Source organism: Sceloporus undulatus, chromosome 1 (assembly GCF_019175285.1).
Source record: "Sceloporus undulatus isolate JIND9_A2432 ecotype Alabama chromosome 1, SceUnd_v1.1, whole genome shotgun sequence".
Classification (NCBI taxonomy): domain Eukaryota; kingdom Metazoa; phylum Chordata; class Lepidosauria; order Squamata; family Phrynosomatidae; genus Sceloporus; species Sceloporus undulatus.
The window spans coordinates 96,961,290-96,979,173 of record NC_056522.1 but is presented as its reverse complement, the minus strand read 5'-3'; the positions used below and the strand labels follow the sequence as shown (position 1 = coordinate 96,979,173).

At 42.5% G+C, this 17,884-nt stretch overlaps 1 protein-coding gene across 1 annotated transcript in view; it reads left to right on the top strand.

The window, feature by feature from the left end:
* Positions 1-17,884, top strand: part of AKAP7 (A-kinase anchoring protein 7) — a 90,119-nt gene that overhangs the window by 65,941 nt on the left and 6,294 nt on the right. The window contains exon 4 of the mRNA XM_042456917.1: positions 912-1,022. Coding sequence (XP_042312851.1) covers positions 912-1,022 — 111 coding nt within the window. The remainder of the gene's footprint in view (positions 1-911; positions 1,023-17,884) is intronic.

The following is a 17,884-nucleotide window of genomic DNA, read 5'->3' as shown; positions in this document are numbered from 1 at the left end:
TTGAAAACATTGACCCTGCTCTACTTTCTCATCCATCCAGCCTTTAGTGTGAGCACAAACAGTTATGCCTGCTAGAATTTTGTAAGTTCTTTGGCATTGTTTTCCTTTGCTTCATGCTTTACATCCTTTGTTATGTGCCCCTAAGTTTTACCCTCAACATCCATCGGTCATATCCAAATCTATACTTTTGGCCCCAAAATTTGCCTTTGACATATACATGAGGTTGACTTACTGTTGAGTATATACGGTACATGCCCACACTAAAAGCTTTACCAGGATAAAGCTAAAAGAAAAAAAAATACCCACAATGATTTTACTTCTGCTCATCCTTCCTTGTCCCTATTTTCAGCTTTGGAGAGAAGGAAAGAAGTGCACAAATTTTTGAAAATCCCATTTTTGCCCACACCATCAAAAACCTTTCCATTGCTTTCTTTTTCTCCCTTACCTAAAATCTCATCTCCATATCTATCTTTATTTTACGGATTCCGACATGGATCCTACCAAACATCTCAAGTTTAAGAGTTTCAAAATGCAATTACTGTACTTGGGTCAGTTTAGAAGTGCCTTGCGGTATCTTATGTAAATACAGAAGGATCGTTTAGATGCAGAGAAGATCATCCCATTCCAAGACGATGGAAGTGGTTGCCACTGCTTGAAATTATTTGAACTACGTTTTTATAATCTAGTCATGAACTAGATTGAGAGATTTGGATCTTGTGACCTAAACATTGTAATTCTTCAACTCTGTGATTCTGCAAAAATCAAAGAGAGGAAGACTTTGAATAATGTTGGCATTGGTTGGGGGGAGAGCTTATATGGGCTTGAAGTGGACTTAAGTGAGGCATTTACTTGCTCCAGAGCCTTTATCCTAGCTAGCCAACCAGGCTGTTGATCTTTTTGCTTCATGCCAGCACTGAGGAAAACCACATGGGCTTCTGGGAAGGAGAAACAGCCCCTGCATGTGGAACATAGCATCCATCCTTGCGTCACCCATAACCACGATCTGCAAATTGTTGCTCCAGGTGAGTTGGGAAAAGAATGATTTATTAGCTTTCTAATTAATTAATAACGTTATCCCTTATAGCCATATGAGACTATTACTTAATAGTTATAGCCCCCCGTAGTCAGGGGAAGGAGCCTAAATACTCTAAAGGTACCAGATCTGTCTGAATTTTTCTGACAGTAATCTGGCGGCAGTTATTAAATACAATACCAGTCTACAATATGTTTTCTCTGTTTCTGATCCCATAAAAGAAGTCATATTTAATAAGTAAAACTCAGGAACACAAGAAAAATTAGTCTCCAATATATCTTGCATAGCTTTATGTATTGTAAGAGCCCTGATGGTGCAGTAGTTAGATGCCTGTACTGCAGCCACTCACTCACAAACCATAAGGTTGTGAGTTCAATACCAGCAAAAGGTTTCAAGCTCGACTCAGGCCTGCATCCTTCCAAGGTCATTAAAATGAGTACCCAGATTGTTGGTGGCAATTAGCTTACACTTTGTAAACCACTTAGGGAGTGCTTAAGTGCACTGATAAGTGGTATAGAGATGTACTTGCTATTGCTAAGCCAGTATTTTTTAACTTCAGGGTATGACCACCAAACATGATAATATGAGCCAATTGTTTCATGGCACTTCCAACATTTATTATATTTTAGCTATCCTCTTTGGTATATACAGCCCGCCCTTCCCTTATGCGGGGGATCCGTTCCGGATCCCCCTGCGTAAAGGAAAAAACACAGATGTTCAAGCCCCATTCAAATGAATGGGGTTCGTGCCTGCGTCGGTGCGTCGGCCGGGCGCACACTGTAGGAGCACACGCCATTGTTTCCTTCCAGTGTGCACCTCCCTCACTTCTGTCGCAGCTTCCACCGTATCCTGGAATCTGCATAAAATATGCCGGTGTATAACGCGGGTGCACTGTAGTACCATCTGTTGACAATTTCTATATAATTTTCTTTGAGGTCCTGGGATACTGTAAATTTACTTGTTTCTTCTCAGGCTTTTTCCCAGTCATCAAATAAAATAGTGTGTCCAAATTCCTGAGCCCATTTTATCATGCCTGTGGTCACTGTCTTCTGCTTCAACTATCTTGTTAGTAACAGTTTATACAATTTGGATACCTTCCCAGCATCTTTTCCCCATAATGTCTTATCTATAGGGTTTTGTTGTTCTTCAAACTCATTCTTTGCTACGTCTTCTTTAAATTTAGATTTCATCTGCAGATACCCAAACCATTGTATTTTTTTACCCAGTCTTTCTAGTTCTTCCTTTGTTCTTATTTCTAGTTTCCCATTAACATCTCTTTTTAACAAATCCTTATACTTTATCTAGTCATTACCCTTGGCCCATTGACCAAAAAAGGCCTCCTGAGTGGAAAGCCATAGTGGAATGCCTATGTAGAATTTTTGTTTGATTGTATTCCATATTGTTTGATTGTCTTCTTATTGAGTGGTTTTTAAATTCCTAATTTATTGTTTCACTACCATACCAGATATAAGCATGTCACCTGTATCTTACATTTGATGCCTCTAGGTCTAACAGGTTCTTTTATTATTATGTTCCATAAACCAAATGCATTACATTGCATTGATCTGAAATTTAATTTTTGGTCCCCATCCAAATATCTTTGATGGGAGGGCAGAGAAATAAAAGGGTAGGAATACAGCATCATCTTCAAAGACTGTGTGTTGGAACTGGTGCTTTTGGACTCCATCATTACTGACTATTACTGAGGAGTAAACACTAGATACTACACTACTGTAGCATAGTTTGCATATAACAGCCCTTTATATTGAATGTTAAAATCCCAAACAGACCATGAAGAACTTTAGAAATGTTTCTTAAACCTGAGTGAGTAGACATCAAAATTGTAGATTATATTCAGCATGCATTTGCACAAATTGATGCAGACTGAAATTTAAAAAATCTTGCCTTCACATATATACTAATAGAATATATCTTTAGAAACATTTCTTCAACCTGGGTGAGTAGACAACAAAATTACAGATTATATTCAGCATACACTTGCAGAAAATTGATGCAGACTGGAGTTTTAAACATTTTGCCTTCACATATATATTGATAGAATCTATCTTGACAATAGCTGTCCTGGGAGGGAAAAAATGGTGTGCCACAGAAAAATAAATGTGGATTTGTTTTTGGTTTCCTCTGCTTTGTTGGGATAGAAACAAACTAGAGAGGGAAAAGCACCTGCCTTTGGATTACAAAGCTCTGTAGTTTGTTTTGCCAGCACCAATATGCTTCTTGTGTTGGATGAGCCAGGGTTCCCACCGTTCCTGGCTTGTACCTCAACCCAGTCACTGTCCAAAGAGGGGAGTAAATGGAATGTGGTAGTGTGATTGCATGTGCTAATACAGCTTGATAAAATAGAAGAAAGGGGAAACTTAAATAGAATGCAGTGACAACATTCATTTTACTGTGCTGTCTTCTGTTGTCTTAAAATATTTGCCTTAAATATAGACTTTAAAGTACAGTATTTGGTTTATGCAGGTTTACAAGGCTATTGTACATGCATGATGTTCTAGAAATCCCATTGTATGTAAGTGATGGACAATATGGAAGGCTTTGCAGCTATTTTCTCTCTCAAGGTTTTTAATTCAATATTACTTCTTGCCTTTGTATTCCAATGCAATTCAGATAGCAAAGGAAACCAACAATTGTGTGTGTGTGTGTGTGTTCTGCCCATTTTAGATAATTTACTTAGCAATTCAGTTTTATTGAAATCTGGTATTTTAAAAAAATCCTGTGTGAACACTGCTTTTTCCAAGGCTTGTATTTATAAAGTTGGTCTTTTACTGTACAATCTCACATTCTAACACTACTTGTTTACATGATATCCATGTTCAGACCAGGACCTTGAATAGAGTTAGAACTGACACGAAACCTATAGAGAAAAACTAAGGGTATAACTGAGGGTAAAATGGCAACTGCATCTCCTGACAGAACAGCCCCATCCATTATTAAAATGGACTCCTTATTCCGCTTAAGTCTTGCAAGCCTCTCCAACAAATCTTGTCTGGGAGGTTAGTGGGCTCTTTCATACTTGTAGAGGGATATAGGAAGCTGAAAAAGAAAGGAGAGGATGTCAGAGGTGGGGAATATCCCAAGAGCCACAGACAGCCCCTCAGCCTACTTTTGGGGCCCTCAGAATCCCTTGTCAGTCTCCCAGAGCTCAAAAAAAGTGAAGTGTTTGGGTTGTCTCCAAATCATGCCAAAACTACATCAGTTCCTCACATGCCCATCAGAACTCCCAGGCTTCCCCAAGTATCTCTGTATTGACCCACAAACAATTGTAGATAGGGAATATTAATGTAATGTCATATGAAAATCCCTGTGATTCCCATTGGTGACAAAGTCACAGGTGCTAAAAATAATACTCTAATTTGTTGACTACATTCATATGTGAAGGAAGTACTGTACTAAATTTCAGTTAGAGAAGTTGGTAAAAAAAATTCAATCTAAGTTTATGGACCCCCCTGAAATCTATCCCAAAACCCCATGGTAGTCTGTGGAGCACAGGTTAAGAACCCCTGTTTTAATAGGTGTTTGAAGCAGAAGTGTCAATGGCTTCAGATTGCCTTATCTGCAAAGTAGCCCATTGCAATTCTGTGTTCCACACACTACTGTATAGGAACAAACCCTCCCTTCCTTTGCATCTTGCTATATAAAAAGGTATGAAAAGCTGTCTGTGAGATTAAACAATGATGTTGAAATAGGAAGAATGCACGACAGGAAGCCAGTATGTAAAATCGAAGTACCTCTATAGAATTTGTGTTCTTTCCATTCTTAGACTATTAAGGAGAACCACAGTAAGAAATGTTTGACTTTGTTCCTCTGACCATATGATCATTAATATGATCCTCTTTTACAGAGGAACAGAAGTGTGACAGTAAAATGTTTCTATATCTAGCACTGGAAAATCAATTATATTCATAAAGCCAAAGTGTTTTTTCCTCCTTTCAGAAGCTGAAATGGAAGAACAATTTTATAGAATTAGGCTATTTTAAAATCTGTCTGTATCTGGACTACATTTAGGCTCAAAATGGTAAAGCCACAGAGCTAAAGATGGCTGGCTAGTTGGAGGCTTGATTGTTGTTGTTGTTGTGTGCTTTCAAGTCATTTCCAGCTTACAGAGAACCTGTCATGGGGTTTTCTTGGCAAGATTTGTTAAGAAGAGGTTTGCCATTGCCTCCCCCTGAGGCTAAGAGCATATGACTTGCCCAAGGTCACCCATTGGGTTTGCAGCAAGTTAATTAAATAGTGAATTAGAACATTTAGCCAGACATTATCTTGAACTGGTTCTTGAGAACCAAGAAAAAGACAGAACAGAAAGTCAAAAAGGCTTGCTAAATAGGAGAAAAACCTGACAGAACTAGATGGGGAAATACTGGTTTGTTCTTTGGCCTGGACCCCATAAGAAGCAAACAGTTAAAATGGAATCTGTTGTCCACCAGAGCCATATGCAAAGGGCCAACAAAAGATAGACCCAGGCAGCAATGGGGAAAAAATAGGTCGGAAAACAACATGGCTAGTGTATGATATATAGTCATCAAGTTTAGTGAACCCAAAGCACATGATCTTCATATATCTAAGAAGCAGCAAATGCCTCTGGCAGAAAGACAAAATTTTTCAACAGGCATGGAGAACAAGGTAGTTGTAAGACTATCTTGAGACAGTCTCAATAAGAGACAGCTGGTACTTTCAATGAAACGCTAATAACTTGGGGGGGGGGGATATTGGCACACATATCAGGGCAATTAAAGAAAATATAAGGTTGCAGCTTTATACAAATTTCCTGAGAATAATTCCTGATACACTCAGCAGGGGTTAACTTTCAGTAGACATGCACAGATTTGTTCATTAAAAGGCTAGGCTAAGAACAAAACTGATGAATCTCTGCCATTTCTAATTAGGAAGCCATGGCCTCAAATGATTGTGCTAGGACTGATAAGCATGGCCACAATTTTTATGACATTATAGTTTTAACACACTACTTATATACTGTAAACATCAAAGCTAATTATTACTGTATTGATATTTATTTTCATCTTATACTCCTCATTAATTATGCAAACCCTTTCACTCTCGCTATTTATGGGGCAGCACAACCCTTTTCAGTTGTAAATCTAAGTTTGTACATAACCCTAATCAGTTCAGAAAATCCAAACAGTTATCACCAGTCTGTGATAACTGTGATGCGAAGGAAAGTCTGAACAATATTGAATTGTTTGTCCTATCTTTCAATAGAATACAAGCATCCCTTGTCCTGAATGAATGCTTAGGTGTTCCATGTTCTTTCTCCCCTGAGGGAGAGTATAAAGTGAGGTGCACAGGGACAAAGGAAATCTCACTTTCACATATCTGGGGATCTGAGCTGTTCTTGGTGTTGTTCTGGATACCTTGATGTTTGAAGGTAGTATGCTTTTATATACCATTTGCTGGGGAACACAATCTGATGGGTGTTATTGCATTCCTATTTTGCTTGTGAATGTCCCATAGGCAACTGGTTGGCCATTTTGTGGGTAGAATCCTGTTTTCTTTGGTTTCTGCTGCATCATCTAGGAACATGTGGATGATTTCCATTTTTTTTACAAATGGAAGAATATTTCATATGCCCTATGAAGACCATGATTTTCAGTTCACTATTTATACCAGGCTTACTGTTTTCAGTTGTTACATGAAAAGCATGCTTCTTTCTGGAAAGTTGTTGTAGTTTCTGCAGCTTTCTAATTACAGTGTCTTACAAAAAATGAACTTTTTCTTCAGTTGGAAATGTTGACCAGTTGCTCATTAACATTTATGCCCCCTCTGCCTCCCTCCCCACCGGACCACCGCTGCCAGAGCCGCGTTCTGCCGGGCGGCTTCCTCCCGGGGTGTCGGAGGTGTGCATCTGCGCACCGCCCCAGGGGAGCCGCCCACGGACTGGAAAGGGGACTGCTGCAGGACTCTGTTTATCTGGCCTCGGCGTTTTTGCGGCAGCCGGAGAATGGGCACTTTAAGGGACACCTGGGGGGAAGGCAAGGAAGAGACACACTGGTGGGAGCGGTGTGCATAAAAGCCGGGAGACCGGGCCTTCCTGCCACGCCCCCTCTGCCTCCTTCCCTACTGGACCACCGCTGCCAGAGCCGCGTTCTGCCGGGCGGCTTCCTCCCGGGGTGTCGGAGGTGCGCATCTGCGCACTGCCCCAGGGGAGCCGCCCACGGACTGGAGAGACTCCGCAGCGCTACCACCGCGCAGCTGCGCAGCTCTCACAGGACTTAGGGAGGCTGTGTAAATGTTAGCCTTAGAGCAGAGGATGGCTAACCTCTGCTCTTCCAATTGCTGGAGAAGGGTGAGGGGAGGTTATGGATGCGGGGGATGCATGGGCTGGGGAGGGGGGGATAACATCGTTACAAGCGGAGCTCCCATTGAGGTAGTGTGGGGCAGGGGGAGGTATGGCGGTGGGAGAAGGGACTTGCGTTCCAGGGGAAGGCGAGATCGATGCTTCATATCTATCTCCCCTTCCTGTCCCCCTCCCAACCTAAGGGACCTGAGGGTCATTCCAACCGTGCCACAAACCCTGTCGCTGCTCCTGTGCAATGCCAGATTGATTAACAACAAGTCCCACATCCTCCATGATTTGTTGGAGGATTATAACTGCGATCTGGCTTGCATTACCGAGACCTGGCTTGGGCCTGAAGGAGACGCTGTGTGGGCTCAGGCCCTGCCTGCTGGGTTCTCTCGGTGAAGGACCAGCCCAGGTTAGGTGGGTGGGGGGGGTGTGTGGCCTTGATACATAGGAACACCTTGTCCCTTACCAGGAACCACATCCGACAGACGTCCTATATTGAGTGTATTTACCTGACCCTAAAGGCGAGGGACAGTCTAGGGATTCTGTTGGTGTATCGGCCAGCCCGTGCGCTAACGGACTACCTTAACGAGCTGACACAGCTGGTCGCTGAGCTGATGCTGGAGACGCCCAGGCTACTTGTCCTGGGCGACTTCAACATCTCCCTCACGGCCAGTTACGTTCCATCCGGTGCGGCTCGGGAATTCATGGATACCATGGCGGCCATGGGCCTGTCCCAGCTGATTGTGGGTCCTACGCATTCTGCGAGTAATACCCTTGATTTGGTCTTCTGTTCGGATGCGGAAAATCCATGGGCGGAAATAACTAATATTTCCCCCCTGTCATGGACGGATCATTTCCTGGTGGAGGCAAAAATCAAGGTCTCTACCCAGATCCCCCCCGGGGGTGACGGACCTATTAGAATGGTCCACCCTCGAAGGCTGATGGAACCCAAAAGGTTCCAGGAAGCCCTAGAGGGATACATGGTTGGAAGTGACGGCGACTCTGTTGATGCCCTGGCTGGTATCTGGAATACCGGTCTCTCTAGGGCTATACACAGTATCTCTCCCAAGCGCCCTCTCAGACCCGCCTCCAAGCGTAAGCCCTGGTACACGGAAGATCTCCGGGCAAGGAAGCGGGAACTGCGACGGCTAGAGTGCCGTTGGCGGAAACACCTTCGCTTATACGACAAGGCTCTCCTAGACCAACTGTTAGAGGACTACGGAGAGGCGATACGAGCAGCTAAGAACTCGTTCTATGGTGCTCGTGTCGCGTCCGCGGAGTCGCGTCCAGCAGAGTTGTTCAGGGTGGTCAGGGAGCTGACTCAGCTCCCTCCCGCCCCGAACCAGATCCTTGAACCTTCTAAGGCCTGCTGCGACCAATTTAATAACTTCTTCGCGGATAAAACCTCTCGGATAAGCGCAGGTCTTAACGCCGACATTCGAGCAGAACCTAGGGTAGAGGCGTCCAGAGCCTCCGTGGACTCCATTAAACTGGATCGGTTTGAGTTGGTAAGTACCGATGATGTGGACAAGATCCTCGGAAATGTTTGGAAGACAACCTGCTCTCTTGATCCCTGCCCCTCATGGCTAGCGGCTCAGGGGGGACCGGCAGTAACTTTATTGTTACGCCGGATCATTAATACATCCTTGAGGGAAGGGCAATTTCCATCTGATCTAAAATTGGCCATTGTAAAACCTTTACTAAAAAAGCCCTCCCTCGACCCCCTGGTACATAATAATTATCGGCCAGTTTTGCTGCTGCCATTTCTGGGGAAGGTGATCGAGAGGGCGGTTGCAATCCAGCTTCAGTCGGTCTTGGATGAAACGGATTATCTGGACCCATTTCAAACTGGCTTTCGGGCGGGTTATGGGGTTGAGACGGCCATGGTCGCCTTGGTCGATGATCTCCGTCTGGGCATCGACAGGGGAAGCGTGTCCCTGTTGGTGCTCTTGGACATCTCAGCGGCTTTCGATACCATAGACCATGGTATCCTTCTGGGGCGCCTGGCAGAGGTGGGAATCGGGGGCACTGCGCTCCAGTGGTTAAACTGGGGTCCCTCAAGGAGCCATTCTGTCTCCCATGCTATTTAACATTTACATGAAACCGCTGGGAGAGATCATCCGGAGACATGGGGCGCGGGGTTATCAGTACGCTGATGACACCCAAATAATCTTCTCTATGTCTCCGACTGATGCAGTGACCAAGGATGGTGTCTCTCCTCTTGTGGCGTGCCTGGAGTCAGTAATGGGCTGGATGAGGGAAAACCGACTTAGACTGAATCCAGAGAAAACGGAGGTACTTGTGATAGGTTCCCCTGGTCCAGGAATGGCGGTGGTTCCACCTATCCTGAACGGGATCACGCTTCCTGTGAAGGACTCCGTGCGCAGTTTGGGGGTGCTTCTTGACTCGTCGCTTCACCTGACTGCTCAGGTGAATGTGACGGTCAAGAACACCTGTTATCAGCTTCGGCTTATTCGCCAGCTGCGCCCATACCTGGCCCAGAGGGACCTTGAAACTGTGGTACACGCTCTGGTAAACTCGAGATTGGATTTCTGCAACGCACTCTACATGGGGCAACCCTTATATCAAACCCGGAAGCTACAAATGGTACAGAATATGGCAGCCAGGCTGATCACTGGTACTTCCAGGGCCAGCCATATTACACCAGTGCTAAAAGACCTGCATTGGCTGCCTATTCGCTTCCGGGCACAATATAAGGTGTTGGTAATTACCTATAAAGCCCTACATGGCTTGGGCCCAGGATACCTGAAGGACCGCCTCTCCCCGTATATTCCGTCCCGCACCCTCAGAACTTCTGGGCAGCAACTACTTAGGGTTCCAGGGGCTAGGCTTACCTCCACTACGAGGAAGACATATACCATCGCCGCCCCGGCCCTTTGGAACACGCTGCCCACAGAGCTCCGCTCGGCCACCTCCCTGGCTCAATTTAGAAGGGATTTAAAAACCTTCCTATTCCATGCTGCATTCCCCGATTAAAGTCCTAATAGGTCTCCCTTCCTCTTTATTGGCAAGAAGATTGGCTAACGGGGATTTTATTCTGTTTTTATTGTATTTGTATATAATTTTTGATGTATGTGATTGTTGTTCTGTGTATTGTATTGATTTTATCTTGTTGTTAACCGCCCTGATCTTTGGAAGGGCGGTATAAAAATAAAAATTTTATTATTATTTTATTTATTATGTCTCTATAGTGCTAGAGGATTCTTGACTGTTTTTACTTTCACAGAGAAAAACGGCTATCACTCTAGATTAGAAACACCCAGCATTTACTACTATGGGAATTGTGTGGATTTGAAGGTCTATTTATGTCATGGGCACCTCTTCCTTGCTGCTTGTAACATCATTGAGGACAAATTGTATAGTTCATATGACTTTGCTGTTTTCTGAAATATTTATAGAGGTTTCATTTTACTCTTTAGAAATGAGTAGAAATTATGGCCATTCAGATATTGTTAGACTGCAATTTCCAGCTGTCTTCTCCATCAGCAATACTGGATAAAGTCACTGGGTCTTGAACTCCAACAACATCTGCTGGGCACATAATCTCCTGCTTCTTGCTTTAGTAGCTGAAAAACTACCCTGTTGGACCTAATATATGGGAGCTTCACAAATCTTTTCTTTTTCTTATAGGTTCTTATATGCTATATATTCCTGCTCTAAAACATTGGACTGCACAACTTTCCTTTCTTAAAAAGGAAAAGTCCTAATGAGTAGCATTTTTTTTGTCCAGAACCTCTAGCATTAAGCAGGAGTAGTATAAAATACTACCAACATTTGATTCCAGTTAGCACAGATGTTTTTAGTGCATAAATGCATTAATATTTTATCATCTGAAAAGGACCCCAGTGAATTGCAGTTGGCTTACAAAAGAATAGCCTATCCAGAGAAGAAATGAACATGGATCATCACAGACTTTTAGAGTTTCGAATGCAAATTGTTTTGCATTCAGGTTGGGGGAGCTGGTGGCTGGGTCCAAGAGCGATATGTCAGGAAGGGCACTGTGTGCTTCTCACATTTCCTTTTTGAAACATGGTGTGTCTTTAACATTACGCCGGTCCAAGTGCGATCAGCTGGGAGTTGGTCAGACAGTGGTGTTGCGTCGTTTGCATGGCTCAATTTCTTTGTCTGTCCACCAGTGTGTGTGCTGCCTATTTGGTCTACTAAGAATAATGACCTACATTTCACATATTACACTGGGAATTATAGTATACAGGGCTCCCCCGGGTTACGAAATTAATTCGTTCCGCGGCGCCATTCGTAACCCGAAAAGCATTCGCAAGCCGAAGCCCCATAGGCGCTAATAGCGAAAGCCGCGATTTGGTGCGAAAAAGCGCCGAAAAGCACCAAATTTTTTTTTCGTAACCCGAAATAACCTTCGTAACCCGGAACAGTTTTTTTTTTAATGGATTTTTTCGTAACCCGGAATTTCGTAACGCGGCGCATTCGTATCCCGGGGTACCAGGATATTAACTCAAATGCATTTTTAAGTGCTTTTTCCAAGCAGGTGTTATTTGGTAACAGCTCTGACAGGGTTGACCATCTGTTTTGATAAAAGGGTTTGTCCTGCTGATGTAGGATCCAATTAGGTGGCCACAGAGTACAGTGTGAGTTCCCAGTGCAACAACCTTTTTCTGAGTAAAAATCCAGGCCCTTGAGTTTTTGTGACTAGATTACCCTTACAAAGCAGTGGAATCATTCTATAGATAAAACAGAAAAGGGCAAATTAGTTTGATATATAATCATATGCTTTATCCATAAACAGGCAATGAATGGGAATCATGTAAAATACAAACAGTAGATTATCTCAGGCACAACATTAAGGACCTGATGTATCAGGAAGGCCTTACACACATTTCTAAATGCCTAAAGGTTACGTATTGTAATTAGTATGTTTGGGAAGTTCAGCAAATAGTTAGCTATCTTTGCCTCAGTGTTCTCAGAAAAGCCAAAGAAAACATTTCCTCAACTAGACTGTCATGGATAAAAGAAACAAATACCCTAAATAAAGTTACCTTTTGTAAGATCTCCTTAGCCATTCTTATTGGATGAGGAACATAAAGCAAGGCACTATTGCAGTTACTCAGGATTCAAGATGTTAGGCTGAATCCAGCACTGGTAAAATAAATGTGTGTTGCTTCCCAAGGCTGTTCCCAAATGCTCAACAGAACAGATCCAGATCCACTTTTGGGGCCTGCTAAGATAAATAATAATAATAATAATAATAATAATAATAATAATAATAATAATAATAATAAATTATTTATTTATAGCCCACCCAATCACAAGGAATCTAGGCAGGTTACAACAATAAATAGCTGAATTAGACAAATCCAAAGCTAGTAAAAAAAATTGCATGTTTACTTACTATTGTAAGCAATTCAGTAAGACTGGATACTCCACAGTATCAAAATCTATCTATTTTCTGCTGATTTCTAAACTGATCACTAACACTTTTCTAATATAGGCTAGGCAGGATCCACTTGGAGATATGTGACTCTGGTGCCTTGTCTTTACTCCTAGTAATATATCAATTTTGATACTGTATAGAAGTGTGAATAAAATGCCTGTGATAGAGGAGCAAATTCTCAGCTATTTCGTCCTTACATATGAAGATGAATAATTACAAGTTTTCTGTCTGCTTCAGGAGAAAACAAGTATTTTTAAGCCATAAATGCTTGAATCCGTGGATAAAGAATCCATGGAAACAGAGAGATGACTGTAATGAAAAATATTATTTTCATCCCTAGCCCATAATATCTTTAATGATGAACAATGCAACTTATCATTCCATACTTGTGTCATTGAGGACTAGCATTTTACCAACCAAGTACGAAGGTGCTTGTGTAGCACTTTAAACAAAATTTAAATGTGGCAGATATAGGCTACCATCTATCACTGGGCTTAGTTTTTTTTAGTTTGCATGCTATTAGCTTCTCAACAATATTACACAGAAACACATAGAAAAACAATAAAAATAATAGGCAAAACGAAATTAATCACATTATTCTATGATATCTTGTTCCTGTAATTATGCTTTTAATGGGCATCTGAGAAACAAAAGCTTGGGGGACAAATTGATCTCTAACTAGGGTTGCCTTAAGTCAGGACCTCCCAACCGGGACAAATGTAGGACAACATTTTCAAATGTAGGACACATTTTTTTAAAAAAGGAGGACACACGAAAAAATTTGATGATTTTTAAAAAATGTTAATATAAATGCATGTTTCTTAGGCATGATCAAAATGGAGGACATTTTGGCATTATTCCTAGACAGACGGCAGAAATGTACTTCCCTTTCTGGCCAAACCACCCCCCTCCATTCCAAAACACACACAACAGCACATTTGGGCATTTCACATAGCTTTACTTAACATGGCTATTGTTAAAACAAGGCAGACCTGTTAGCATTAAAAGCACCCAAAACACACAGAAAGCGCACTTTGGGGGGGGGACCTTTGAAAATGGGCACCCACCTCATCCTCTTCTTCTTCCTCCTCCTCCTGTTTCCCCCTCCTCCTTGCCATGCGCCAAGAAAGGGCACTTTTCCCTCCCCTTGGCTGGCCCAGAGTCTCACTCCTCCTCTTCCTCCTCCAAAGTTCCACCTCATCCTTGAAGCTGGCCAATGGCAGAGTGGGGCTGGAAACAGCTCCACCCCAGCTGCTCTGGCATTGGCCAGCCAGCCTCAAGGGGACAAGTGTTCCCTATAAGTGCATGCACGCGCACACGCACAACCAGGCATTGCCCCCAGCAACTGCTGTGGGCCGCGCATGGCACAGAGCAGGCGTTGGAGGAGGAGGTGGGTGGCGTGGCCGTGCGGAGGAGACAGAGGAGGAGGTGGAGGGCTGTGCAGCTGCGCCCAGGAGGCAGCGGTGGGGGGGGAGGAGGAGATTGGTGGCTCGGCCGGTTGCGCGCATTAGTGGCCGTGGCAATGGCTGCTGGCCCGGGCCCAAACCCGGGATTATAGAGTGAACCGGACCAGGACCAGGCCAGTACCCCCAAAACAATTACGGGCGCAGCCGGGATATGGCATCCCTATCTCTAATAGAAGAATGTTCCATAAATGAAAAGTAACTGACAAGAAGGCCCTGCCACATTTGTCATTCTTATCGGCCACATTACACCTGGGCACAGATAATAAAAATTTCCCAGCTCATCTTAAATCCTGGGTAGCTCATTAATGCATCAAGTACACATTTAAGTACCTGAGTCCTAAGCTATCTAGGAATCTTATCAGACTCATTCCCCCTGCCCCCGTTATGGACATGGGAAGGGGCCACTCAGGGTCGCATGAGTCTGAGAAAAAACACATTTTACTGCACCTCAAAGTGTCCTCAAAATGGCTCCATTCCATCGCCTGGCACCAAGCCATTCCCATTCAGGACTGAGGAGTGTCCTTTGCTTCGATCAGAAGCCTGCTATCCCAGTGGGAAAGGCAGGGGAGGATCAATCCTTCTCCCCCTTTTCCCTGTTGAATAGCTGCATGGGGAAGCCTGCTATGCCACTGGGAAAGGGATGGGGAGCCAATTAAAGAGATGAGAGGGCAGGTGAAGAAGAGAAGCCCATGTGTGCCTGCTCCTCTTCAACTGCCTGCCTGTCCCTTTAACTGGATTCCACATTTGGGGGGGGGTTATTTGTAGTTTTTCCACATTCACGGGTGGTCTTGTTTCCCTAACCCCCGCTAATGTGGAGGGCTTACTGTACTTTAATTGGATTGTAACTAGCGCAAGTGCCAAGCTTAGTGAAAAACAAAGGTGTTTCAATTCACTGGAAAGGTTTGACTATTAGCATGGGACTCAATCTTGTGTCCCAGGAAAAAAAAATCTCTCCTTCCTCTCTTTCTCCTTCATCCTTTTGCATGTCCCCCACAGCTGCTTCAGAGGTTCTCCAACCTCCAGTGCAGATGTGTTGAAGAGGAGTGGGAATCTGTTTTGCACAATTAGATCTCACCCTTAGTTATAAGTTGCATGTCCCTAAAGAGGAAGAAAATTTTGGTCCCACCTCATCATCAAACCATTGGGGGTCCCCCCCCCTTTTTTTTTTAATTATGAAAGAAGAACATCATTATGGTTCAAGACACCATCAATCAGACTTCTAGACTTTATTTTACAAGATGTGGTTTTCCAGGTTTGTGGAATTGAATTTAAGCATGGCATTTCTTTTTCAGAGAAAGAGATGCACAGCAACATTATGGAAGCAAATCCAGCAGTGTTTTAGGGTGAGATAACGATGCATTTTTAAAAATCCTTTATAGAATTATTGAAATTTACCCATACTAAACATTTTGAGAGCTGTTAAGGGAATATACTGGAAGATGATTGACTTGATGTGGGGGTGAGAAGAACATGATGAAGCAGTAGTGCAAGCGTGTGATCATGACTCTAAACCACCTGACTTCTGCTGCTAGATTTAATCCAGTACATAACATTATTATAATAATGATTCTACTTTCTTGAAATGTTTATCCCTAAGGCTGTGATAGATGGTCTGTCCATATAGTGGAAATGGCTAACAGTCATACTCATGCACTGAGCCATTCCCAGCACACCACAGTACCCATTGCTACATGCAAGAACAAACTCTTTCTGGAGTTTTTTCTCTGCTATGGGATGCATATAAGTATTTTTGTACAGTATTCTCCCCATAGTCTTACATTCCAAAGTGAGCCCAGGAATTCTTCTGAGCAGAAATCCATGTGAGTTTTCTCCACATGGAGAAAACACATTACCTTTTGTGCAGAATAAGCCCCTGCACACTTTGAGAAGTATGCTCCTGATGGAGTTTCCCAAGGAAAGAAAGAATGGAGACTGATGGGCAAGCAAAACCTATTATTATTATTAAGCACAAGGAAAACACTCTTACCCTCCTAACCTACTTGTAAGTCTCTCAGGGCCATATGGCCGTTATGAAAAAAAGGTTACTGGACAACATGTACAAGAAACTTGCCCAGAGCCACAAAATGTATTCCAGGGAGAGATAGTTTGATTTGTAGTCATCAAAACAACTCATTGTCTGCTACGTTAGTTACTGAAACCTAGCTCCAGTTTTACAGAATATATAGATGAGAAATGAATGCAGCTTGTTCAAGACTATAAATGAAAAAGAAAAAGAAAAAGAAAAAAACACCCCAGAGAGAGAGAGCCGTGATGGGATGTGAGCCACAGACATCAGATCTATCAAATTGAACATCAAATCTCCCTTCATTTTATTTTTTTCCAAAAATATTCACATCCCACCAAGTCCCAAATCAGTTTCACATGAGCTACCACAACATTTCCCCCAAAGATTAAATTTCCCTCCACTGTGCTACAAAAAAGAAAAGAAAAACCTCAGCTGACTCTCTTAGCTTCGAGCTGATTCCAGGTTCAGCACAATCTTGCCTTCTCTTCCTTTCCCCCCTTGGAGCAGCATCTGTCATGTCAGCCTCTACCCAGCAGAATCCCGCCAGCTCTTCTGCCTCTCTCCAATATATTGTAGGTCTCTGCAGCAGTTAATGCACATCTAAAAGGCAGGGGCACCAGCAGGGGCAAATCCTGCAGACAGTTTTTGCATCATGTATCTGCTATAGCTTGGAGCTTCAAAATAATCCAATAGGTCCTTGTAACATGTATGCACAATTATTTTCTCCTCATAAAAATGCACAATATAAAAAAATAATTCAGAATTTCCCTTGAATGGCCTTGTTCTGACATTGGCAGCTTATTGGGCTGTATTAAGAAAATGCAAATACTATATTTGTGTATGTTAGTCATATAAATTCATCCTTATGGAAATATCCAGTGTTTTGTTACATGAGGACCAAAGTCATTTGAGAATGAAGAGAGCCAGCGATCTGACAATTTATGAGAGCTGATGGGTTCCTAATTTCTATTCCTGGAATTTACAAAGAAGAAAAAGAAGAAGAAAACTATTGTTATCATCATTATCCACATCATTATGAGTAGTAATAGTAATTCTTATTGCAATAAGAATAATAGTAATAGTGATTGTTGTGATCTAGGTGTGCATCTACACTGTAGAAATAATGCAGTTTGACAGCACTAAGTGCTATAGCTACATCCTATAAAATCCTATAGAATCTTGAGATTTGTAGCTTTACAAGGGATTTGTTTTAGCCTTCTCTGCCAAATAGTGCTGGTATCTCACGAAACAATGAATCCCAGGATTCTGTAGGATGTAATTATGGCAGTTAGAGTGGTGTCAAACTGCATTAGGTCTACTCTAGAGGCACCCTAATTAGTGTCTTTTTCCTAGATAGTTTTAATGACAAAATATGCAGTACATGAAATACACAAAAATATGTAAGACATTGAATTCTTTTATTCTACCAAATATAGACACCAGCTTATGAAGGTATTAGTGGCACCAAAGTCAGTTCAGATATTGAGTTGACCACTGAGGTCCCTGTAACTCAAATACTCTCATTTTTTAAAAAAATGTAATTATATCTACATTGTTTATTATTATTATTATTATTATTATTATTATTATTATTATTATTATTATT